General features: G+C 37.6%; 1 protein-coding gene across 12 annotated transcripts; it reads right to left on the reverse strand.

Moving 5' to 3' along the window:
* Positions 1–488: 488 nt before the first annotated feature.
* Positions 489–27973, reverse strand: SOCS6 (suppressor of cytokine signaling 6). 12 transcript variants are annotated; one of them, XM_053982451.1, is made up of 6 exons: positions 27885–27947; positions 25704–25783; positions 15378–15453; positions 6776–6892; positions 6555–6675; positions 489–5786 (listed from the first exon to the last, which is right to left on the reverse strand). In XM_053982451.1, exon 6 carries the CDS (start codon positions 5659–5661, stop codon positions 4057–4059), a length of 1605 nt encoding a protein of 534 aa, XP_053838426.1. In that variant the 5' UTR covers positions 5662–5786; positions 6555–6675; positions 6776–6892; positions 15378–15453; positions 25704–25783; positions 27885–27947; the 3' UTR covers positions 489–4056. The 12 variants fall into 12 exon arrangements, with proteins under 12 accessions (XP_053838426.1, XP_053838360.1, XP_053838404.1 ...); XM_053982385.1 differs by lacking the exon at positions 6555–6675; XM_053982429.1 differs by lacking the exons at positions 6555–6675; positions 27885–27947 and adding an exon at positions 27159–27219.

Consider the following 27973-nt stretch of genomic DNA (forward strand, 5'->3'; position numbering starts at 1 on the left):
GTGTAAACCACAGCAATCTGGATTGCAAGTATTAACTTCATGGCACTCCATCATCACTATAAAAATTCTTTAACCCAACAGGTATTCATAAAAAATTCGTTTAGAATTTTTCATTATCTGTGTAGAATGTAGATCACTTTCCAGATACAACAATGCCATATTTTTCACATTATGAACTACCATCTAGGCCATTTTTTATTTATAAAGAATGACTGTAATTTTTCTTCTTTGCAGTCATAGAAAGAGTTAAAGAAATTAAATTGGCAATCATTAATTCGTCTATAGCTTAGCTCAGAATTTGAAATTTTAATAACAGAGAAATACTTCTCATCATAGCCCATATATTGCTGGTATGCTGTTTTAAATTTATAATTCCAGTATTCACACAGATGAAATGCATCAAAACAAAAACTGCAGATTTTACTTAGCCCAGTAGTCAATATTCACAGAAAGAAATTGGCTGTAACAAAATGCAAAGTCAGCTCATCTGAAAACAAAAAGTTTAATTAATAATTGCATTTCTGATCCTTCTGACAGAATTACATTTTGATAAAAGATGGCATTCACTATGTCAACAGCAGGATAAGTGCTATATCCTTCAAACAGATCAAAGAATATATATCACTTTCAGTTGTTTCTAGCACTGGCTTACAAAACAAAACTTAAAAAAAACCAGAGGAAATTGTGCAAATTTATTATTTCCAAATACAAGGTGTTGTTTTATTCTTCAAATTGGTAAAGCAAAGTTATCAGCAATGTCCATCATTTTAGACACTAAAAGGAGTTTTATTTTAAAGGTTCATTTTCAAAACTACTTTTCCTCAATTGCATAAAAAGCATACCTTTTGAACCCTTAAACTGTTGTGCTGAATAAACAGCCATATTTCTACTCTATAAGGGCCATAGTCTGTTAGCTTTTGTTCCTAGTGTATTTACTTCCAAAGGTCCCCAAAATATCCTCCATCATCTTTCTTTTATTTGTCAAGGACACTTTGTTCCTCTAATTTTTACAAAGCAAAAGTCAACACAAATTTCGTGGTTATTCTGAGTGCTTCTAAATTGACTTATAACTAAATGCTAATGTGTTTCTTTTATATTAATCTTTATAATAAGAAATTTTAAGTATCTTTAATATTTTCAAAGTATTTTTTCTAAGTTCATTCTCCTGGCTGGCCAGACACCTCAGTATGAAAAAGTACTGTGAGGTTCTGATTAAAGAAACCTGTAAAAATAAGTATCTGTGTCCACTTACTACCGATTTAAACTATTTGGAGCTTAGTAGAAATATCACCACCAGTTTCTATTCGGAAGCAAAGTGCTCTATGGTTCTTACATCCTAGACCTCAACCACTTTTACGTGTTCCTTTTGTGTTAGCTTTATGGCAGGGGAAATGACAAAGTTAATTTGACCTGATTAAGTTCACAAATGAACAACACAGCAAGGAAGGCAATTCAAAAACTGGATAGCTGCTTTAAAACAGTTTGTTTGTTGTTTTTTTTTTTTTTTTTTTTAAAGCATCATTTATGAGTGAACAACTGAAATTTATAAAGGTATGGGCAAGAATTTTAGCATGTGTGTTCTTGCACGTTTTTCAATTCCACAATGAGACCAGGATATTATAGCTTCAAATATTTAGGTTTCAATGCAATGACTGCTAAATTAATGCATGTGGCATAGTATAAACATATGTTTAATGTATTCAATAGTGGTATTAAATGGCAATGAAAATATTTTATATACTATAATCTTTCAAAGATTCTGTAGAATGCATAGGCCCTCTAGTATGGGGAAAGAATTTTTAAAGTGAAGAAAATGCCAGAGGTTTTCTTCCAAAAGTATGCATCTGAAATCCATAAAAATGGTTTTCTTTTTCCTCTCCACAGACAGAATCAGAACACTGTACCATACAATAGGTTATTGTGCCTTTTTGAATAAAGTTAGTGATCCTGATTCAGGGGAGGGGGAATGGGACATGACTGGGTAGGGGGAGAAGTCAGTAGAGAAAAAAAAAGAAAACAGAATCCTCCCTTTCATACATATATCTCCATGGCAGAGCCAACAAATCACATGTATAGACTGCTCTAGATTATTTTTCTTTTTTAAGTTTAAAACTTTATCAGACTAAAGAGGAAATCCTTATTCTCCCTCCCTTAAAAACAAAGGCAGTCTTTATCTACCTTTGATTTTCTTTTTTTATTTTTTAGTTAAACATTATGGTCAAAAAATAAATTAAAAAAATATAAATTTTGTCTATCAATTCAGGCAACCCAAGATGTAGTGCTACTGCACCACCTTGCAGCAATACTGTATTCACTTCTAAAGACTCATTTTAGGGGACAGAAATACTAGATTATATAAGAAGAAAATTACCAAAACAAGAAAGATGTATCAAAGATGGATTGTTTTCCTAAGGTGATCTTTACTCATTAGCCACTTCTACCAGAGATGGGGAATATGACATTTTGAAACACAAAACAGGGGGGCAGAGGCATGCAAAGCAAGGCCTCTCAGCAAGACAGAGGTAGGCCTCCCTCCCAAGCCAGCTATAAACCCTTTAGCAAGTAACTCATAAAAGTGATAAAAGCATGGGATAAAAGAAAACCAAACTAAAATAAAACAGGAAAATGCCATGGATTAACCTTGCATGATGAAAATATTACAGTGTAGAACCTGTACTCCCCACTGAAAGTCTTTTTTTCCCTACAGAAGGTTAGAATAACTGTAAGCTTTCCAAATGCCAGAATCTTTGACAGATATCATAAATACTTACTTAATTGATTCAGTGTTTCATATGTCAAAACATATTCTGCGGTCACTGTATATCCAAACATATCTTCTCAATAATTTTAAAGGCTAGGAGAATAGCATTTTAGAGATGCATTTAAACATCTTCCATATAAAATGTTATCAGTCCTGTTCCTTCCTCCTCAAAGGATATAGAAAAAGGGGGACAATGATCCAAAAGACATTAGTGTATTACTGTACTTTCTGAAGTGAAAGAAAAAGGTAGAAAAATGGAAATGATAAAATTTCAAGTAGCTTGAACATAAATATAGTAGAAATCATCCTATTAGAAGTTCTATCCCATCCCCAAAATGGCTTATAAATTTATGTTCCCATGATAACAATTCCTAGAGTCTTCCCACAATCCAGGAAACTTCCTTCCCTTACTCTGCAAGAGTAGGCAGGAGGGAAAAGGAAAGAGCGGACCTGGTAGATGTTAATTTATTAACTGATGGCATGATTATAAAAGGTAATATTTTACAAGACCCCAATACCACAATTTTCTTTTAGGTACTACACATTGACTTTCATAGACTGCTTTTTAAAGGCCATTTTTAGAGGACAAAACACTGAGACAAGAAGAAGGTTGAACCAACCTTCTCAAACACAAGAGTGTATAGACAGTACAAGGCTTAGGAGGAAGGCTTTTGTTTTCCCAAAGATATGCCACATAACCATGTTCTTATCACACAGTTCTGTCTATACATTGGGGCATATCTCTACAGAAATGTCTAATTACGACACTAGGAAACAGTTTTTAACTTAGATGTAAAATCAGCAATTTAGAATACCAATATGTTATTTATCCATGATCATTTTTTTCCAGAGGTTGTTTTAAAGGAAAAAAAAATCCATTCAACAAGTTTAATTTGACTTTTACTTATCGTTGAATACACATGAAATGTGCTTTCAATTCATAAAAATCACAGTGGATAGCAGCAAAGGACTTGGGGGAAATTAAGGAGAATTTGATCATTCACATTGTGATTAATCTGCACATTGATGAAAGATAGCTATTTCACACTTCTAAAAATAAACTTGAGATCATTCTTTCCAACAAAACAAAACAAGAAAAAAAAGCCTCCCAAAATACACAAAACCCCCCAAAACAAACATAAATCCAAATGCATTACTTTTCTTTTACAGACAAAAATGAAACATTTTTATGGCAGCAAAAGATTTTGATAATAATGAAAGTCTGTAAACTGTAATTCAATCTCTTTTTGTTGTTGTTGTTCCCAAAGTGCAAGATGCAAGATTCCCGTAAGCTTTCAGTAGTGCTTTTCCTGTAAATAATCCTTCATTTTGTTTGGCAAAGGCAGTTTTTGAATCAGGTCTATTCTGGTGTACTGACGTATTACAAAACGACACAGGTACTGTAAAGAGCGCACCTGCATAAACCGGGACACTGGATTTGTCAGTCTCACTGGGTAAGTTGCAGATCCTGGCAGCCGGGATCTCGAATAGCAGAAAGCTCCATTTTCAGAGTCCCTGATTGAATGTTCAATTAAATCAACTATAGATGTATGTCCCTCCACATCTGGCTGTTCATAAAAACTAAACCTACCATTTGAGTGTTCAATTCTAGTGTGAAGAGTTTTTCCATGGGAACGAAAACTCAAACTTAAAAGATAACGATCATCAGAACTATCTCGAACGAGAAACGAGCCATCAGGCACATTAGCTAATTTTCCCTCTGCCTCCCAGCGTGTAATGGGGCCCCAGTACCATCCTTGTTTTGCAAGTTTTTTCAGTTCTTCTGTGAGGCTTGTCACAACCATAGGACCACTGTTCTGTACAGAGTCATAAACTCTTCCAACTCCTGGGGCAGTGTTAGGATCAAAATTCAAATGGCAGCGCATACTTTCAGCCACATGGGCATCTGTGCCATTTAATCCATTGAAGTTCCTTTGGATTTGATTATTCTGCATTGGAGGTAGCAAAGGTGAGAGTGGAGGGACATCGCTATGATTAACTCTTGGGCTTTGCAACATGACTCCTGTGGTACCAATCAACAAACCATTCACCGTCTGGTCCACAAAGATATCCGGTGCAACGACTACGTCCTGATCCACTTGGCTCTCATCTTCGTGGAAAGCATTTCCCCCCACTTGAGAAGAAACAGTTGAAACTTCCATGGGTGAGGAACTATCCAGACAGTAACTACGTGATCCTTCCAAAGGATACATTCCCTCATCTAAAGGCACAGTATACTGAATGTAGTCCTGAGGCATTAATCCAATAACTACAGGCACATGTTCATCAATATGAAGATGCAAGTCCCCATTCTGAGATTCCGTATTTTTTAATGCATTGGTTTGTTCCTGGAACACATTTTCTGACTGCAAGTCATGGAAGTCCTTTCGAACACCATTCAGTGCTGGGCTTGGATTAGAGGAATGGACCAAGGCCTTGACTTTCACTTCCATTTTGATGCAAGTCTCTTCTGAATTTGTAGGTCGAAGTGGCCACGGAGTTGGGCTGTAATGGTGATTACGGAGGGAAGTGGATCTCAGAGGTCTTTGAGCTCGCACATCTTTGAAGGTTATTGGAGCAGATGAGGAAGAAAATGTGTCATCATCTGCAGAGCTTACAGATGGTGTGCTGCCTTTGCCTTTCTGTTTTTGTTTTGCTGAAAGCCTCCTTTTTAACGTACCCATTAAACTTTCACTTTTTGATCTATTTTTGCCTCCTTTTTCATCTTCACTATTGACTTCACAGCTAGCCAAATCTTTACCATAGCAGCTGCCAAACAAGGAGTCATCTTTTCCAAATTCACTTAATGAAGGCTGCTGAACCACTACAAAGTCACTTTCATCTTTACTTTTATTTAAGTTAAAGGACTTGCGAATTGTTTTGAGACTAATTTTCTTCATTATGACAAGTTACCAAATCTGGCTGATCAGCAGTGCTTGTGATGATATAGCCCTAACACACGAAGAGCAGTTTCTGCTTCATTTATGTGTTCTATCCAGCCTCATTTAACTTCAAGAGCCATTTCCTGCAAAGAAATAAAAAACAATTACATTCACAAAAGAATTATTTCAAAAATTATCTATAAGGGTTTCCCCATCTCCAAGCAAAACGGAAATTTCAGTACTTTAACAATGAGTATCACATAAAAGTAAAAATAGGGAGCTGACTTCGAAACAATCAGGCTCAAAAAATGAAACTCCTACATTGGCCTTGGAGATTTCCACAACTTCATTCTGCTTTCAGCATGGTAATTTTTGAAACATCCACACACCTTTTAATACACTCACAGGCATATATATTTAATGCATTTATATATAATTTTCAAACACGTAAATACTCCTCTCTTTCCAAAGGCTCCTAAAAAATCCCCACACAAGTAACTACAGAAGATAAAACTACAGAAAACATTCTCATCAACAAAATTCCTACATGCAGGTTAAACTGTGATTGTTCCTAAAAACATGGTCTTATGTTTATATATACTTTCTCTACACAAGAAAGTTGAATAATATTTAGAAGGTAACATATTTATAGAAAAACTAAGTGTAGTGAAAATACAGATTTTCCTTAACAGCAAAGTAACATATATTTACAGCAAGTCCTCTCCTGAACTCCTGTGAAAGAAAGGATTTCCAATCTATTTTAGCCACAGAAAACCAAGTCACAGGCTCTTACTGCCTAAAATTATTAGAACTTTTCTTTCTCCAGTATTTCTGCCAAGACCTAGTGGACACAGCTGCTCAAGTTCCAGACAACTGCTCCCACCTGGCATCTTGCAGAATCAGGTACTCACAAATTTGATCTTTCAGATTGGTTTTTTTCTTGATTGAGGTTCGACTGTGTTTTGGGGGGGCTTTGGATGGGCATGGTTTGTTTCATTTTACTTTTAGCTAGACCTTCCAAAATAAACAGCTCTGCAAAGAGAAGGACAACGCATGGGAAAGAGAAGAGAGGGAAGTTGCTACTTGCACAGAAGTAGGTGCTACAATTAGTAGTAAATGTTATTCCACGTACCTCCAAATACGTGTGATGTTAGCAGCACAACCTGTAGCAGCAAGCCTGGCTCCAGGCTAAGCATGGCAAGCTGAAGGAGTCTAAGAATCTTTCAAGAAATCTTCCAACCTTGGTGGACTGAGGGGAAAGTAAAATAACCCTTATATACGCACTTCCCACTTCTCTCCCAGAGTATCACAATATAAGCAAACCAAGAAAAACAGTGCAACAGACTGAATAAAGTTTTATCAACTAAACAATACTGTTTTCTTAAATAAGCGTTCAAAAACTGTATAAAAGCATAGAAGGACAATGATTACTATAACCAAAAAGCAGTCCACTCCCTCTTGCTATTGCCCAGCCTAACTTCTGTGGTCCTCAAGTACACAAAAGCTAAGGATCATATCTAAAGCAAGCTAAAAGGCAATGTGAAATATCTACAGATTCTTAACTTCATAACACGTTGAAAAATTTTAAGTAAAACCCTGCTGCTGGAGGGATGGACACTGCTCCATAAAAAGCAGAAGTAGTAAAGACTGACTTACTTGGATTGTACCCTAGTCCTATCTGTATCAACCGACTTCAAAGACTGGTTCTGTGTCCTTGTCATAACCTCTGATATTTCCCAAGTCCATCTTTAGAGCACTTTCAGATTTTTCTATTTCATTTTCTTAATTACTAAACTAAATAACACTTTCCTTTCTTTCATGGGGATAAACTAAAAGGTTTTTCCAGTCTCTAAACTGATTCACTTTCTACCAGGAAAGAACAAACATGACCAAAACACTTCCTAGACAAAAGCCTAAGAATCAATTACTTGCTATAAATGAATATTAAGACTTAAAAAACCAGAACTAGCATTTTATGATATGTTCACTAGTTTTTTTCCACTTTTAACATGATACCTGTTGTATCAGGAGTCATGAAATCCTAAAACACCATCCTCCAGTTACACAATGTGAACACAATCCTCAGTATGAATTTTCAAAGGTTAAAACACTATGTTTACTTTCCTACAAGTGCAGATAAAGGGAGACACATATCAATTAAAAGGAGACTCAAAATGTCATTGACTTTCTAATCCTAAACCATTTGGATTTTACCACCTTTCCAATTTGCAGAACTTTTTGTCATATGTAACTAAATTAACCTAAAAAATAAGTGAAAATTACAACTTCAGGATTGCATGCTTCTCCTAAACAATGTCAGCGTATTGATTCATTTGATAAAATTAACTCTGCTTTTGTGTATGGAGTACCACAAGCCTGGGAACTATCACATTAGCTCCACCTGCGAAATCCACAGTGTTCTCCAACTGCTTCTGACATCCACAAGCTGATATTATTTCCACTTTTCCAGAAATGTTCCCCCCCTCCTTATGGAAAGTACTGTCTGCAGCACTCTCATCACTCTTATGTCCAGTACCAGGACTCAAGGAAACAGCATGAAGCTGAATCAGGGGATATTTAGGTTGGATACCAGGAAAAGGTTTTTCACATTGAGCTGGGTACTAGAACAGGCTCTCCAAAGAAGTGGTCAGAGCACAAAGCCTGACAGAGTTCAAGAAGTGTCTGGACAATGCTCTTAAGCACATGATGTGATTCTTGGGGTGTCCTGCACAGAGCCAGGAGCTGGACTCAATTACCTTGATGGTTCCCTTCCAAGTCAGTATATTCTGGATTCTATAAAATGGTTAGTTTATTAATTGTATTCTCGCAAAAATTCACATCAAGATATAAGAAAGGTTTAAAAATCAACTGTAAAGCGCATAAACAACATGCATCTATCCAGAAGCCCAGTTCATTCATGCATGAGAAGACGATAAAAATCTAGCAACAGTCCAGGTCGAAGCTCTTCAAAGTAAACCAAACACACTAATATCATGAGAGCAAGTCTCTGAACAAGTCATCCATATGAGACCCACCCTATAATACCTCCTATACATATTTTATCCAGGACAGGAGAAAACAAATACACCCTGAATTCAAATACCCAAATTGATCCCAATACTCCTCTTTCTTTGCACATACTTAAAGAGTACCAGCTAATTCTGCATTGCATATCAATATGTTTAGAAATGCTGTATAAACAGCTCTCAATATATGATACACTTGTATGCTTGCAAGTATAGAATTCATTGCAGTCTTCATCTAACAGAGCTGGAGCAGAAGAGGCCAGGCATACACCCATTCCTGGAATACATTAAAATGAATTATGCAACTTCTTCACAACCCTCAGCACAGCAACAGCTTCGCTAGTATTTTGCACGAATTACGGTGTGACTGAAGTCTCCCATTGATATGCTCTTCCAGTGCCATCTGCTGTACAGTGAACTAGACAGCCTAGTAAGAGACAACTCTAGAAATTCTTCTGGCAAATATTTGCAACTATAAACAGATTTGAATTCTACCAATGTATTCCCAAAGCCTGGTGACTATATGTGCAGAAACACAGTCAGTCTGGAACACACAGACTGAAAATGAGATTAATCAAATCCAGAAAGATAATGAGATCTTAATGTACAGAATAATGTGAATGAATGAAATTCAAACTACGAACTTTCATCACAAATTCTGCATCTCAGAACCTTTAATATTATGCAAGTTAACAAAATACAGGCCAGGTCTCTGGATGAAAACTACCAGATTACTACCCAGCAAAAACCATATCCTCTTTTGCACATAAAAATATGTGCAATGAAATGCAAAAAATATGTGTAATGAAAACTGAATTTGCACACATCACTTGGAGGAAGAGTAACATTCATCAATCACATACAAATGTGAAATTACTAGTGAAGATAATTAGAGCTAAAAGTTCACTTTACCGGCTGCTTCTTGAAAACCTGAAAAGCAGGCCATGCAATGGTAATTATTATTACCATTATTAATTATTATGGTGGCCAGCACTGATGGATGAAAAATTATGTAAGTTTTAAATATATATCAGTTTCTGCAAAGTCAGTTTGAATATTCCAACATTTCAGAGTAGTTTCAGTTTGATGGCACAAAATTATTTCAGTAGATTGGAATCACATAACTACCTCGAAGCAGTGTTTGCAAAAGTACACCAACAAAAAAGATTGATTACACTGTCTTTATTAATGTCTGATCTTTTTCACACTTTTATGCTAGGCATACTCATTTGCCAAGACAAATACTATAAACAATGCTGCTGAAATGCACTACAGTAGAAACAAACCAGGAATAACTTTAAGGAGTTAGGATAGAAAACACCATGCTGGAAACATACAGCAAAATACAACTCATGTTTGAACAAAGAATTGTCCTTAAAAATTTAAATGAAAAAATCATCACAAAAATTACTTCAAATTATTAGTAAATGCTACTTCAGATAACTTTTTTTAAATAAATGTTAATCTGCTTATTTATTTCCATAAAGTGAAACAGTTGAGCATCAAACTCAATTTTTTTTAAACCCACATCATCCTGCATCATTCCTGAAAAGTCTGTCTTTCACTTAGAAATATATAATCTTCATTCTTATACTGGATCATCATAAGACTTACATCATTTACAATTTCAATTTATCATATTTTTAACAAAATTATTTATATTAGGAAAATAACTAAAAATATCTCAAAAGTGAAGAGTTTCTGCATTCCTGGGCATGACAAGCATTAGGTTCTCATTACTGTCAGATAATGAAGCTTATTCTAATCTGCAGAAGTAGAAGGTCCCATTCCCCTGCTTTCCCCAAATTCTCACTGAAATATATTCATGCATTCTTTGGAAGACCATGTCAAAAACAGCATCTTAAGGTAATGCAGATTTCAAGACCTGCATTTTGGAAATTCTTAAGTGTCTACATTTTCTCCGAAGTTACTAAATCTATTAATATGAATTATTAAGAAGTTGCTCTCCATACCCATTCCCATCAACTTTACTTCAATACTGAAGTCAGTATCACTGGAAGTTTTTCTTCAAACCAGTATACAAAATACTGACTCGAGGTATTTCCTGCTATGTACTTAGGGTCCCAGGCTATATGAGCACAAAAACTACATACAAAATACTCATTAAGTAAAGAGAGATTCAGTATCTACTTCAAACACCATCTGTTTCTAAAAGTACACACACATTACAAGGCAACTTTTGGCTTTTTCTCTATACATGCCACAAGCACACTGAAGATGGTGAGGTTTTTCCCTTCACTGATCTTCAAGTAAATTCCTACATTATACTCCTTTTCAGTAAGAAGAGCCTTTAAATGAAGTAATCTAAATTCCATTGCATACTCTTATACCTTGAAAACAACAAAAAAAGGTAAATTGTTTTAGTAGTGGCTTCCTTGCTAATGGATGAACACTCCCCTAATATGATCACAAATTTTATAAAAGTCCTTCTGACTTGCATACCTGCTTTTCTAGTGAGCTTAAGGCTCAGATGTACAACTTCACATAAAATTGGAACAAGGAAAAAACAGATGAAAAGCTCATCTGACAGTATAGTACACTTACAACATATCAAGAGTACTTAAAGCCTCCTGTTTTTAAGCTAACTAATCAAAGACCTGAACCATGAGTTATTCACCAGAAAATTTAGATTTCTACCCTCAATGATTGGAGCAGCTGAGGAAAGTATGGTGAAACTCTCTACAGGACAATACAATTGAACAGGTTTTATACGGATTACAATTTAAAACAAACTAACCAACCAACAGTAAGTCATGTCATTTAGTCATATCATCTCTCCTATTTTTTTCCCCCCTTTTTATGAAACTTAAAACAGTCCATGGGCACTACTGTTCCAACACAGAATACAGTAACCCTAGTCACTACCAACCTTTAGCAGAGAATAACCAAGGTACACCTTTGGTAATACGTAGAAAAGTAGGGTAAATTAATAATTTAGTTTTTTAATTAAAAACTTGACACAGTAGAATTTTTCTTTAGCACTTCTGATTATGGGAATTAAAAGTATGCAAAACCAGGAACACAGCCACTGGAAAGGTCCAAATACCTTGAATGCTTTTCCCTAGCCTGCTGTTGAAAAAGAATGCCCTTTAACATTTAGATTTCCTTTTTTTTTAGTTTTTTTCTTTTTTTTGGGTTTTTTTTTTTTGTTTTGTTTTGTTTTGGGGTTTTTTTTTGTTTTTTTTGTTTTTTCTTTGAACACTATTTAATCCATGAGTGCTTGCAGTAAGTCCTATTCTTTCCCATATTTGGTTGCAGAATGGAATATTTCTATCTGATTGGTGATTTTCCTCTGGGGAATAACTTAAGGGTGTTAAATGGCATCTCTATTATGGTTCGTATGTGTATATACAGACTTGTAACTATAATAATTTCATCACTACAATAGCCAAACCCAGTTACTAATATTAACAGTCCTCAGCCAAGGTTACATCTGTTACCCAAGGATGGCCGGCTGGGATCCCTATCTGCTCCTGAGCTACCATGGGCACACTAATGTGAGGGTGTTAAACTGAAGTTGGCACCAGTTGGTATTGGCTCAAGAACACACACAACATGATACCAGAGCTGCTGTTGGAGGATGAAACTCCAGGGAAGCTGGGCGGATGACAGCCAGTAACCATTTGAGCCATTCCTGCTAGATCTCTAACAAACTGAGAATCAACACCCGAACAGGGAAATGCAGACTGTACTTTTCATACATTTACTAAAAGACACACACAGGTACCACCTTTCATCACCTTCTTTTAAGCAAACATACGACAATAAAGCATACTGCTAACAAATTGTTTCAAGCATGTGGAAAAATTACCAGAAAAATGAAACTACAATTTGGCTCTAAGACCCTGATCAACAGCAAGGGAAAAAGGAGCAAACAAAAATAACCCAGCAGTTCTATGTATGCCAAGGCACTGAAAAAGAGAAAAGAACATTTTTGATGAATCAAATGGGAGAAGTCACTAAAGAAACCTGATGTGTTCATGTGTTTCAATGCAGGAAATCCCATCCATTGACTGCAAATAAACCTTTGCTTTTAGTTTTCACATAGCTGTGCAGAAGCAGATGAAAAGTGAGAATAATGCTCAGTCAGGCTCTGTTTTCATTTCTTACTATTTTACAAGAGTGCAGCAGCCAGCCTTGCAGCAGACTGTCAGCAAAAATTAAGTAGGTTCATAAGCAAAGGTTAGACTTCCTGGGAGAAAATGCATGAGAATTCCTTTCTAACTAAGGGTCCATCCCTCACTCCATCCTGACAGAAGATTACACCAAGATGTTTCCCCTCCATTGTAAGGTATGGGGTAGCCTCAGCTTGATAATGAGGATTTATGCTTATTCAAGATATTTATGCAATCCTCTTAAACCATATCACAGTTATGTTAGGAGTCTAAAAAGCTGTAAAACTACAATGCTCTACAAACCAGCATTTAATTTTACAATACAGACCAACATCACATTCTGTAAAAGGAATCAATTTTGAAACATTTTTGCTCTAAGATGGCAAGGAACAGATTCTGTGCCTACATATTTGAGAACAACATAAGTGTTTGAAATTAATATCATGAAAATGAAAGGAAGAACAGAAAAAACACAGTAAAAACAAAATAAAACTGCACTTCTGCACTTATTTTCATTGAGAAGTATGCATAAATGTCTAAATGCTGGAATGTGTGTTGAAAAGAATATAATATATGTAATTGTATGGATGCAGGTACTAAAACCCTGTAGTTTGGTTTCTGAATCCTCAGTTATGCATTTCCAAACATAATTTTAGAAATGCTATCCATCTATTCAAAGCATATGCCAGAAAGACAGAAATAATAAAGCAGACCAATCTCTCAAAGTGGTTTTTTTTTGTGGTCAGCAACAATCTGACCACTCTTCATGTTAGTGACAAAATAATATAATTGTGAGAAACACTTTTCCAGCCCTTCCCAAAAAAGGAAAGAAAACACTCAGCAGACATGCAACAGCTGAATAGTACCACTTCACGTTGACTTATATTGATTTTTGTTTCACTTTCAAAGTTCAGGCTGGTGTTTCTACAGCAAGCAAAGAAACACTGTGTACAGCTTCCAAAGCATGAACCAAGACAGCTGAAAAGGGCCTGTTGCAAAAAAAAAAAAAAAAAAAAAAATTGACAAGGAGACATTAAACAGGTACCATGAATGATCTTTTCCTACTGTGCTATCAGAACAGACACTCAACTTCTCAGGCCAAAAATCTGTCACCAGTGAACCTCACTGTACAAGGGGCACATACCAAATGGGCAATACAGAAATACACCACTCAGTTAACACTTAATGTTACATTACATGTTTGTTTCCTTCTTCCAGGGGAAAAAAAATCACTAGGAAAAAAAAAAAAAGGAAGATGTGAGGAGAAAGAAGAAAATACAGGAAAAGTAATAGAAAGAGAAACCTCATACCTATATGGTATCATTACAGAGATGATCATTCTGGGAGATATTGAAAAACACCTGGAGGACAACTCAGTCATTGGTCACAGCCAGAACATTGTGTCGAGAGGAAAGTCCTGCTTGTCAAACCTGATTTCCCTTTATGACAAGGTAACCCACCTAGGCGATCAAAGGAAGCAAACTGAAGTTGTCTTTTTGGATTTCAGTACTTTTTTGTACTGTCTGTCACAGGATCCATCTGAACAAAACGTCCAGCGCACAGCTGGATAAACACAGATTGGGATTGGTGAGCAACTGGCTCACAGGTCAGGCACAAAGGGATATAGTGAATAGGGTGACATCAGACGGGCGACCTCTCACTAGTGGGGCTCTGCAGGGCTCCATCCTCAGCCCCATGCTTCTTTCAACATCTTTATAAATGACTTGGACACAGAACTGGAAGAGATACTCAGCAAGTGTGCAGATGACACAAAACTGGGAGGAGCACAGAGGTCCTGCAGAGAGACCTTGACAAGTTAGAGGGCTGGGCAATCACGAACCATACAAGTTTAATAAGGGCAAGCGCCCGATTCTGCACCCGGGATGGGGCAACTCTGCATATACAGACTGGGGAATGAGATGCTAGAAAGCAGTGCCACAGTCCTGAGTCAGCAGTGCCCTGGCAGCCAGGAGGGCCAAGCGTGTCCTGGGGGACATCAGGCACAGCATCACCAACCAGGCAAGGGAGGGAATTGTCCTGCTCTGCTCTGCACTGGGAGCAGCCTCACTCCACCTCCCTTCCAACTGAGAATATTCTGTGATTCACATTTCTGTTGAAAATTATAAGGGTTTGTACAGCATCACTACATATGTAACTATACTACAAATTTTTAAATATTGCCATTCTCCCTAAATTACGAGTTGCTGATTTGTTATAGTCATCTTTTTTTGCTTCTGCCTGTCCCAGTCACCTGATATGAAAAAAAAAGACAGAGGAAGCAGTTTTAAATTACTATAGCACCAAGGAACCATGACTGATAATTCTGATTTTTTTAAGGTGCAATGTAGGATACTCTCTTCTTCAGGAGCAAAAATGAGAAAACAACATATCAGGAAAGCTATGAAGTCACACGCACAAGGGAAAAAATAAACCCAAAACAAACAAACCCCAAAACAAAGTTAAACCTAACTTTTAAACACCTCACTTGCCACACAATCTAGCCAACAGGTGGCTTCATAGCCCATGTTTGTAAAACAAGTATCTTCACCAGTAAGTGAAGATTTCCACTTACATTTGTCATTTATGCTTATCTGATAGACAACCAGGACCGTATGCAATTGGCCTTTATTCCTACAAATAACATCCACCTGGTAAAGATATTTAAAAAAAAAAAAAAAGTATGTCAAAACCATAGTAATTAAATTCTTCAAGCAATAATTCAAATTTAGTTATCTAATGTATTCCAGCAGGAACAAAAGAAACGTTGTTAAACTCTAAAAGATAAATATATTTTACAGCGATCTGTCTACCAAATACACGAACTGAAACAAGGGCACCTGAAACAAGTTTTCAAGATAGCAACTGGCTTTATCATTCACTACAGAGAAAAAGAGGATTCCATTTTTCTGTCATATACAGTACAGTCATGTTCTGCAGCTGGAGAACATGTAATTGCAGGAAGACTCATTTTCCGATTTTTCAGCTCTTCTAGAAGGTCTGAACAACCAGCAATATGCTGCAGCCTTACACTGTCTTGTACCATTCTGCCTTGGATTTCATGACTGAGGCTGACTCCAAATTAACCTCCCCAGTACAGTTTTTCATTGAGACTGAATGACCCTTTGAACTTGTATGACCAGGTAGAATCTCCAATGTTTTTACTTCTATCACTCCCACCTGCTTCCATCAGGTCATTTTTTTATAAGAATAAAAGCCTTCTTTCCTTAGAAGATAACACTATCCTCTCAATTCAAGCTAAGATGCAGCAATTCTTTATGAGACAGTTAACCCCCTACATAAATGGAAGGATTAAATGAACTCATTTATAGTCTGAAGGGAAAATACACAGTGCCTTGATTAAAGAGAAATAAAAGTGGAAAGATCTTCCACAACATCTGTAGAGTTCACAAATGCAGAGAAATCTCCAAGCATGCTGAGGAGGAAGCAGTTAATAAGCACAATCCCCAGAATCACAGGGAAAAAAAGGACTGACCTCTGTTTTGGGACTTCCCTCACTAAATTATCAGAGAAATACAATGTATTTGCTACACAGATGGCACAAAGGTCCCACCATTCCCCTCCAGACCACATAAAAATCTTTACTGTCAATACTACATACTCCTTGCCTTGTATCAAGGCATTTGGTTGCCATACAACTCAGATTTAATAAGTTTTCAACCTGCAGACTCCTACCTCTATGGCTTTCCTTTTTTATGCACATTAGATCAGTTCACATCTTTAAGCTTTAACAATGGGAAATTCTAACAGAATACAAATACCAACAACTGATATTATTCATGCATGTATTGTGAAAGAAAAGTATTTTTGTGAAATTATTATAGATTTAATTCATTTTTTTAAACTAAAGACAGCAATGTTTTTCCAAAGAAATAACCAACTGTGTTACTACAATGCATACATAATATATACATAATTTGAAAGTGTATGCATCCTTTCAGTAAAATTCATTGAAAAGAGAAATAGATATTCAGTGAACTATGAAAGACCTAGGATGAAAAGGCATTGCCTACATTTAAACAATAATTATATTTAGTCAATCAAGGTCATTCTAATCCCTGCAATAACAACAAATACATAAAATACTGCAATAGAGTGTCTCACATAGAGTAAGAGGCTTCTATTCAAGAAACCAAGTTCCCTAATCACTTCTCAAAAGTTCAAGAAAAAAGAAGTTCAAGAGTTAAACTGACATTCAGAGACTACTGTTGGTTTTAGCATTACTTCCCATTAAAAGAAAACTCAACCATGCAAGGCTTCTGTGTGTGTATGCCCCGCAGCCCCTCAAGGGCTGCCCAACCAAGTTTTATCAAATAAGCAGATAGGCAGTGTCCCAGCTGAGAGAGCAGCCATAGCAAAAATTCATATATTCTTACATATACAGAAATCCAAGGGCATTTCTAAATACAATAAAAGCTTTCTTTGGAACACAAAAGTATTTTGAAAACCAAGGAAAAAAGTGACTTGAAAGAACTCCATTTCTCAGAGAGATGATGTTCACAAAAACTGTTTCATTGTAACATAAAAATGTTTACCTCTGACCTTAAAGATACCATCCACGTTCACTAGAAGTAAAAGTGTTTTGTTACTGTGACCTGTTTTTCAATTCTGATCAACTATTAAAAAGCAAAAGGAGATGCTTTTTATATCACTACATTAAGAAAACAGTAGTACAAAATATTAAACTTTTAAAAAATGATCTCTAACTTCCACTGACAATTTTACTTTCTTGAAAATTTAAAACATCACTAAAATAATCAGTCATCTTCTCTCAGCAAGTAAAATCCTCTGTGTTTTTCCCCTTGAAAAGCATAGTAAGAAAAGTCATTTTATATCCTTTATCTGAACCATTTATATAAGAAACAGAGTAAACAATTTCATTAAGGTTCTAAGTACAAGAACCCAGAAGTTGAGAAAAGCCAGAAGAGTTTCCTAACTCAAAGCCAGAAGAGTTTCTTTTTCTTCTTTCACATGTGGGACAAAAATGTTTACATTAATGCTGCCCTCTGACATCCTTTAAAATGTATAGTCCTATCATTTACTTACAGGACACCCAATAAACTCAAAATTCCAGACAGAATTATTGGCTTCATTGAGGACGTTTTTGCTGTATCTATGTCCAATATTTAAATGTTAGTGCACAGGCTCTATTCAACATTTCATGAGTCAGAACATAGAGAGCTTAATTTCAACTTTTTTTTAAATGGATTCATAAACTGAACAATATACACCATCAGGCAAAACTGAGGTAATTTAATTCTGAAACCTAAATTTTGAATTCACATAATGTGGATTTATGGGGGAAAGGGGTAAGAGCTGTTGGGGTTTTGAGAAAACACCTACCCTACCTAAAGCTGAACTTTCCCTCACCTGTCTAAGATGGCAGCAAACAAGTGCAGCGCCAGGAGTTGACTGCAACAGCAAATTGTCCTGTGCTCCAAGAGAGCACTTAAAGCTTGTGGTCCCTTTCAGGAGTTTGCTGACAATGGAGGAGTAAGTCAAACACACAAGCTTGGGTTTCATCATTTATTTGAGATAAACCAAATCTTTCAGTAAACTTTCTATCGCTGTCCTCTAGTCATGATTTAACTTCCTGACTTCCTTTAAAACTTTACAATTCAGCAGATATTTTACAAAGTCCTTTCAGTCCAGTTTTATTTATCAAAGCAGTAAGCAAAAGAATAGCCCATGTTACAGTTCCAAGATGTATCAGGTAGCAGGATGAGGAGCAGAGGATCCATCAGTGGTATGTAGCTAAAGATGTTAAAAAGATGCAGAAAAAAATAAAAGCAAACCACCAAAGTTACGGAGAATGGTAACAAAAAAAAAAAAAACAAAAAAACAAAAAAAAAAACACAAAAAACAAAAAAAACACAAACAAACACCAAACAAACAAAAAAAAATACAAATGGCCTTCTTCCCTAAAAAAAAAAAAAAAGAAAAGAAAAGAAAAAGCACAGCAAAACCCAAACACCTTTCAAGGTTAGTTCTAAACCATTAATTAAAGTGACTGAAGTACAACCCACAAAGAAAGCGAACTGAGACTAACAAATAGGCCAAGGCCCAGAGTATAAGTTTTGCATGATACAAGCTCTGACTTGGCTAAACTGGTGTCACTAGCATGGCACAAAGCATTCTCACAACCCCCACTCCATTCTGCTTGTAACAACAGATCTGACTGAGGTTGATGGCCTGCTTTCCAAAAATACAATTGAAAGCAAAGTACATTTTGGCAAACTGCAAAGGTCAGAACTGCAACTACTCTTACCTAAAATAAAGAAATCTGGCTTTTGTCCAAGTTAGGATTATTTTCTTTCAGTATCTAAGCAAAAGCAGTCCCTCTAAAAATCTACAGGAGCTCCAAGTACTTAGGGCATACTACAACAATCAGGTTCCTTAAAACTTTCACAGACATGCGGACCTCTGTTGTTCTTGAAAATCCTTCACATACGGGCAACAGCTTAACCGAGGAAGTATCAGAATTTCAGAGATTTTTTTTTCTCTTAACTAAAAGCTCCTCAGTAGCCTTTAGTCTTATTTTTTGTATATAAAATACAAGTACTTAGTGTTGAAAGAACAGTATCAGTGGCTACCCTGTGGTTAACACCTTTATCTACATGTTTAATACTGTCTATCATCACACAGAATCACGCCACATAAAATTCAGTGGCAACCACTTCTTTTTATGGACATCATGAGAAGTGGAAGCATGATCATAGAATCCCTTCGGATCACATAAGGAGCTTGCACAAATGGAAATCAAACTACAAAGTCCAATTACCTGGGCAGTGGTCCTAGACACCATGAAAGGAGATTCTCACTTAATATATCCTACTGTGCAGTAACAGTTTCAGATGCAGGATGAACCGGGAGACACAGTCAGATGAACTTTTCTCTCCAGATCAGTTGCTTACTCCACCAGGATGAGAAAAAGCACACTACCTAGATCATTTTCAGCTCTGTTAATCTTCTTCAGAACGGCTTTAGAAGAAGGAATAGAAATCTTTTCACACTACAGGGCAGCCAAAAGGCTGGTGTTCAGGGTAGTCCTCATACAGAAAGGACAGGAGTGGAAAATTACTGTGGCTATCTTACATTCTGAATGAGGGCTCTACCTAGCAAGCTGTTATATCCTGTATTTTTACATCACTGGGAAATACAGCCTGTACTGCTTGCAGTCTGTGAAACCTATACATGCAAATGACAAGGAAATTTTTAACTACATACCTTTGTATTTAATTTCATATTTCACTGCAGATACATTTTGCCCTTCATATAGATGACAGGCCCAATATCCACCTATCATCTATGGTCCTAAATAAATAAGTGACAACAATCCACTCACACACACTTGGGAATCCATTTTAAAGGCAAAGGAGCATTTAGTACATCAAGCATAATGAACCTACTCTTACATAGTTGCACCTCAATTCTATTCTATAACACACATACTATTTAATGAGATACAGTTCGACTGAGATTGTCAAACAGTATCAGCTACAGAACGATCAGTCTTTCACTGCCAGGAAAAGAGATCCAAGCAGCGAAACAGAAAGTAAGGTTTATTTTACAGACAAGCCAGCACAACACATCAAACCAGAAGGCAGGGGGTGAAGGGGCAGGAACAGAACTTCCTTCTCCTTGTTTAAAGACTGGGGGAACTTGAGTCAGGTGGTGCCCAAAGGGCAATCATCCTGACTACCTCTAATTAAGCAGTCTCTACTGGAACACACTCCAGTAACAGAATCTGTATCAGTCGTGCACCATGTGCCCGCTGATCCCCCATGCGTTTGGCCCGGCTGCCCCTCCAAGGCCTTAGGCCTGCAGAGAGTAATCCAAGCTCTGCATTTCAGAAAATGAGAATGCAAAACACAGCTTATTTAAAATATTTCCCTTCCCAATTTCCCTGGCAGGAGGCCCAATAAGAACAGAGTAAATGAATTATCTTCTTTATGGTTTAGAGTCTGTCCACACATGGGAAATAGGAGACATGGCTGTGCTTAAAGTACTGTCAAATACACCAGGAAAACACACCTGACAAGAGAGTATAATCTACAGCTAATCTCACAAAATTACTTTAACACTTTGTTTCCCCTACAAAAGAAGGTGAAACATTAAATACATTTCTAAATTCACCCTTTTAAGTCCAAGGGTGCTTTTAAGAAGGCACATACTGTAACAGTGCACAACTTGCACACTGACCAGAATAGGAACAGAGTTTTGACTGCACAGGCAAAGCTGTTTAGCCATCTTTTTCATAAAGTCCTGACTTGTCAGAGTAAAACCTTTTTACAGGACTAGACCAGTTCTGACAAAACTTATTCTATATGCAAAATTTCTCAATTTGGGTCAAAACGAGAGAGACTTAATTATTCATGATTAAGATCAGGAAATTCTTTTTTTCTCCTACACCTACACTCTCATCACCTGCAGACAGAAATGGCTCACTACCCCAACCAACAAATCTGATGGCAAATATATGAATGGTGGTTTTTAGACAGACACTGTTTTGCCCTGATGCACACTGGAAGATGGTTGGTTTGGGATTGTCATGTTTGTTTTTTTTTTTTTAATAATATAGCCAGTAGCAGAAAATAATTTTACACTTAGCCCTAAACTATCTGATTCTGCTAATATTCTGTCCTAACCCAACAAAGATTGATTAACTGTGAACAGACATTTAACTCAATGGGACTCCTCACTGTACACTGTATTCAGCTTGCACATGAAAAAATTGGGCCTTACACTGAGCAACTTCACATCAGTGTATAAATTGTTATAAACAGACAAGATCAAAGATAAAATTTTCACTGTCTGTATGACAAACTCAAAGCCCTTAAGATAGCTATCTCCGGAGCAAGGTCAAATTTCTGCAGAGCCAGGAGTATCGAAGCCTGGCTGCAAAAGCTAGCTAAGCTTCGAAGTTCAACCACGAATATAAGAGTCGTGTACATGCACACTGACTTTCTTTTCTCCCGTTCAGACATTAAATTTAAAGACATGCTATAAATAAAGTGAAGGAAAAAAAAAGTATTAGCCCAATTAAAAAAAAAAATAACAATCAAGGGGATACATACTTTTCAATGCTGATACATAGAACTTAAGTTCTTATTTTTTCCCCCTGTCAAACAACATTTAAAACACTGTAGATTCCAAAAGCATTTATTTTTGTAATACACAGGACATACGAGTCAGTACTGATATAACAACTTTTATTCACTGTCTTCTTCTGATCATCACTGGATTAGACAACAGCTCAGATAAGTGCTGTTGGGGAACAGAGACTTTTATCCTTGCAGTAAGGGACCACAGAATATTTACATTAAAAGCAAATATCTTCCCAAATAACTCTATTTTTTTTCCACAAAATAATGCCAAAGGCTAATGGCTAGTATTTTATTACTTCTCAGCCTTACTTACTACTGACCAACAGCTCTTTTTCTTTCAAAAGCCAAAAAGAGGAAGAATGTCAGTGTTTCAGCATGCATTGATCAGCACTGGTTCTGCCTCTTTCCTTCTGGAGAGAGAACAGGGAGGGGAAGGAATAAAAAAAGCCACCAGGCACCTACCTTACACAGACTGAGACTTAAGCTCTTACACATAACTTAGTGACTCCTACCTCTGAATGCACAAACCAACTATTCTAGACTCAGTCTCCTCAGGCTGACCAAAATTCCAGCTTGGAAAACTCCTCCAGCACATGTTTCACCGAAACCAGTATCCCTGCACAAACAGCTTCTATTAATGAATCTGGCAAGAATTCCTTACTCACTCAGTTCCCACCAGCTCCTGAAAGAATATCCATCTGAAAAGCTGCCTACCCTGTTTTTAGAGTACAGCTTCCACACAGCTCATCCTAGAAGGCACACCTTCTGTAATCAAAAACCTTTGCCCTGCTGACACTTGTCTCTGTTTCTCTATTTTATTAGAACTCCTAATCTGATACCTGATTACTAACCCAAAGGGATTCCAAGGGTATTAAAACCCATTACTGATGTCAAAACCAGTCAAAATTACAGCTTGTAACTGCCCAGTATCTCAGCACTTACTGAGGTAAAGCCAGGAGAGACAGAACTCCCTATATCAGAAGGAACAAAAAAAGAAGGCAAGCTTGACCAATGTATTGGAGACATCATGGGACCAAACATGCTTCAGAAACATTTGGAGTAGCCTACTATGTTCTCAACCTATTTGAGGAATGCAGACTGCTTTGGAGAAGGAAAAACAATCACCTACTCAAGACTCCTACAAGCTACTGTTTTAGCACATTTACCAGAAAATGTCAAGATTAATTAAGAATTAAACTACTCAAGAAAAAACAAGAGATCACACACTGTAAAACCAAGTCTGACTGGAATCTCATTTCCAACAATGTTTTCAAAAGTAGCACTCTATGTACTGTTTTAAGCAATACAAAATATCCTTGAGGGAAAATTGCAGATTTAATAGCTCTGGTAATCTAAAATTAGTCATTTTATCTGCTAGTTGTAGATAAAATGACTAATTCATTCACCACATGGACCCAAGACCATCAAAACCTAACACAACTGCTCTTACAGGTCAGTATCATGTATATCCAAGATAAATTACACAAGTACAGCTGCTGATTATACAGTGCACTTCTTAGTGCACTAAGAAGCAAAGAACAATACCATATATTGGTGTGATTTACTTAACAATATGCACAGGTTCATTTTCATGGTTTAAATTTTTAACTTCAGACCACTTAAACTCTCAAAAAAAATTACTAATATCTACTATCTATACCTTCACTGCCAGAGAAAATGGCTCTCATCCAAAACTATTTTATAGCAGTTTACAGCAAGATTATTTGGTGTTTACAACAAAAACCCACACACTTTACAAACCTAAGATTTTTTTAAATTGCCAACCTATTGCACGTAGCAAATTACAAAAAGATTGTTACACAGAAGACAGAGCATGAGAGGCTATGTGGCCTATATATACACAAAAGGAAGCAGCGTTAAGGGAGCAGCACCTGGACAGAAATGTTTATATACAGCATTCTATCCTTGGCTTTACCTGCAAGAAAGATTTTTTCATATTCTTTCAATGGAGTTTAAAGTCAGAGGCAGAACAAGTCAGCCACTCTACTGACATCCACGCTAAACAAACATTTATGTTTAACTTGCATAATTTTCTTGGTGATGCAGCAACCAAGAAAGAATGTTTTAGGTAACATGTGGCTTACATCCCTGTCATAAACAAGGCCAACTGAGTTCCTCAGAGTCCAAAGTGTTATGTGAATGGCTAAGGAGACAGAAAAGGACCAACGGTTTCCAAAGTATTTTATCTTAATATTTTCCAGGAAAAAAATTCATGAGAGATAACAGTTTAATTAATCTTTTAAAAATTAAAAATATGTAAAGGTAGGTTCTCAAATCCACATTACAGACTAATAAAGAGTAGCTAGATTTGTGAAGCCATACACCTCAAAGCCCTCTGAAATTATCTGGAGTTCCAGACACTTATTGTTTGCATGCCTGTACATGACAAAAGAAGACCACAAAAACTACCATTGTGTGTATCCAGAGCAACTATAACCAGAGCAACTTATATTTAAGTGAGCTTAAGGACTTGAAGAGCTAAATTTCTAATGCTTTGATCTGAAAAATGTAATTTTCACAATAAGTACACTAAGCCAGATTTTGCTTCACGTTGCCTTTTCAAATTCAGTATGTGTAGACTCCAGTAAAGTTTGTGTACCCTTTTTCCTAACCTTGATGTATCAGTCAACACTTCACACACAGTCAGCTTTCCATTTTCATCCAGGACAATAATTATAGGCCAGTTTGCTTTCAGTTTGGTTTTATTTACCAGGAGAGGCTGAAGCAGGCAATAGGTTTTTGTTTCAATAGCTTTTTTAATTCAGCTACAGGGGAAAAACCTTCTGCAACAAAAAACCCCAAAGCTATGAGTTTCTAAATGTTTCTTTCAAAAGTAATGTAACTATTTTTAACACAGAAATTTATTCAACTTGCATAGTACAGTTTTAATTCAGAAATAAATCTTTTTTAAAGGATATTTCCTTCTCTACTACTACAAATTTATTGGGAGGGACCAGGACAGAGGTGGCAAGAACTTAGGACCTTTGTTTTTTGAAAACTGATAAGTGTGCAACAAAACAGAATGCAAACAAATATTGGAATAAACATAAGGACAAGGAACACTACAGATGTAATTATTTCTCTTCTGAAAAATAAAAAAACATAAAAAAGGATAAACTCAAAGTTCTGTATTTGCTCTCAGTTTAATACTTTACAGTACAAAATATACAGCTACATGGCATAGGATATCTCTATTCTGTTTTTCATCTTATCCAGTTTATATTCAAGCCATTTTAGCATCTGCATTATATTCCCTTTTTTGCTATTTGTATCTTATTTTCTTCCTTGGAGCATCAGAACTGCTTGAGCTACCTTCTCTAATTTGTTGCTAACACACATTAAAGCCCTATCAACAAAACACTGAGGCACACACCAGCTGAGAACAGTCTCCTTCCTATCTATTTTATGTTATTGCATTGTACTACCCAAACACTATCAAACTAGTGCTGTGTAGGCCCAAGAGAGCCATAAAGAAAGAGGAAAAAAAGGCACTTAAACTAGGGATTACCCTGGACTATGGCCCCAGTTTTGCCAACAATAGCATAGCAAGTATGTAGTGAACTCAGGGCAGCCCTACCAAATGAAGTCCTGCAACTCTTCATGTTCAACCTACTGTAAGACTATAAAAAAATTCCTAAGAAAGAGCAGAAATAATTAACTTGCTATGTATGAACAGATTTTTGTTAGGAGCTCACTCTCTCACTCCACCAATTCACTCTGCCAAGGAGAGTCAGAAGTCATAATCTACTCACAGAACAATAAGAACCAGCGACCATTTCTTCAAACCATCCCTCTCCAAGAGTAACCCAAGGTTACCGAACAACTTCACAATCTAGGATCAAAGAAGTTAACAGCCTATTATAAATTAATACACAACTGTTTTTTAGATTTCCGTACATCAAGGTTTTATGAAGCTTAGAATTATCCACCAAGTCTTCTGAATCTATGCAAACACTGTGATGCTGAAATACATGCAGTGCATTAAAGTGATGCTCATGAAACCCCTGGAAACAACACAGAGCTTCTCCCTAAATACTCCATACCTTTGCAGCTAATCCAGGAAGTTAGCTAATACGGGTATGTCTGCATAACAATACACTGTTATCACTTATACTTTTAAGTATTAAAGCTTAATTTCATTTAATTTTATCTTTAAAAAAAATCTACTTAAGTCTCAAAACTTGGGATATAGGGAATACATCCCTGATTAAGTATACAAGAGGTGAACCTGGTTTCAAATAAAAGCTCAGTTCCAAACACAGTGCAATGCCACAAACCCAAGAAATATCCAATAGGAAGTGAAAAATCCCATCAAGTACTGTTTAACACATGAAAAAAACTATGCATTTTGAAAAAGCTGAAATTGTCTTAAGTTATACATAAAACTGAGTTGTGACTACTATCTTATTGCAGAAGACTCAAAAAATACCTACACATTCTCTACCTGTTTAGAGTCCCAGCCAAGCTAAGTAATTTATTTCATAATTGCATTAAAGCTTCCCTATTTTCTGCAATCCAAAGACGTATCTATTAGCAAAAACAAAAACTAGAAACAGAACCAGTTCTATTTTATTCCACCCATAGAAGAAATTCAGATGCATTATTCCTCAAGTACATGTGCAAACAGCAACTCTCCAAGACAGGAGGCCTGCAGCAGGCATTTTTTAACTACAGGTGTATTGAGAGGATGGACATGGCATAAACATTCCTGGCCTGTAGGAAAGAGTGGTTGGGACCTCACAGTGAAAGGGCACAAGAATTTTTTAAGGGGAAGTCAGTTTCCCTGACTAAAGCATATTCTACGACCAACTTCTTTAATGCAGTGACCTACTCCACACAAAAAAACGCCACTGTGTTCCAAACCAAGATGATTTCGAAAACATATGAAGACAAAAATAAAGAGGACAGAAAGACGCAGCCAAAGTACCCTCACATCACAGAAGAATCATCCTCTGCATTTCTCAAAACCCCGTTGTTTTGCAAAGGCCTTTTTCATAAGCAAACGGGTTGGCATGGGCTAGTTGTTTTCTGAGAGAAGTGGCATTATTACAGAAAGAGAGTGCAAAAAGCAGCTCGAAGAACAATGAAAGCGAATAAACTTTGCTTATCTGGTAATGCTTTTGTTGAAGTCAAGTTCTTAAGTGCTGCCTGTCATAAAAAGGAGCCTCTCTCGCTCGCCCCTTCGGGAGCTCTTGGCGCACCCTCACCTCGCAACAACCCGGGGCTCCTCCACCGCACAAATCCCGACAGCGGCTGCCCAAATCGCCACCTCCGGACACCCGCCTTGCCGGAGACGGGGACACACAAGCCTCAGCTGAAGGCGGGTTTCACGGCGGGGTAAAGGAAAATAGCCCAATTCCGCCGCCCCCCACAATAGCACCAGTAGGTGCGGGGTGCATTCGGGCAGCGGCCCGGGGTAGGAGCACGGGAGCCCGGCGGGCCCCGCTGCCGCGACTGGCGGAGACGAGAGGCTGGCCTGGACCCCTCCTGTCACTGCAGGGGCTGGGCAGCGCCTCGCCGGCCCGGGCCCGGCACTGCTTCTCTCCTGCTCTCCCAGCCGTCTCGCAGGCCGCGCCGCGGCCCCGGTGCCTCCGCAGGGCCTGGCACCGCCGCGGGCTCGGGGAGCCCAGCAAACAAAGGGAGCGGAGGCCGGGGCCGCGGCCCGGGAAGAGGGCGGCGGGCAAGTGGCGAACCGCACCGGTGCGATCCACCGGCTCCCCCTCCGCGCACCAGCTCTCCGCGCCCAGCGTTGAAGGGAGGGGGGAGCCGGGCCGCGGTGCGCCCGTTGCCCCGGGGACGCTCACCCAGCGGAGGCCGCGGTGTCCCGCTCCCGGCGCGGGCCTCTTCCCGGGGACTCAGCGGTGCGGCCCGGCCTGCGCCGGCTCCCGGGCTCGGCGGGGAGCAACCTCCGGGGGTGGCGGAGCGGCACTCACCGAGGAGGAGGAGAAGGAGGAGCTGGCTCTGCTGTTGCTTTCGCGGGGCCCGGCCCGGCTTCGGCTCTGGCTCCCTCCCTCGCCGTGCC

Source organism: Vidua macroura, chromosome 1, assembly GCF_024509145.1.
Source record: "Vidua macroura isolate BioBank_ID:100142 chromosome 1, ASM2450914v1, whole genome shotgun sequence".
NCBI lineage: Eukaryota > Metazoa > Chordata > Aves > Passeriformes > Viduidae > Vidua > Vidua macroura.

Excerpts from the sequence above, each read along its gene's own strand:
- SOCS6 (XM_053982444.1), bottom strand. The coding sequence starts at position 5,661 with ATGAAGAAAATTAGTCTCAAAACAATTCGCAAGTCCTTTAACTTAAAT.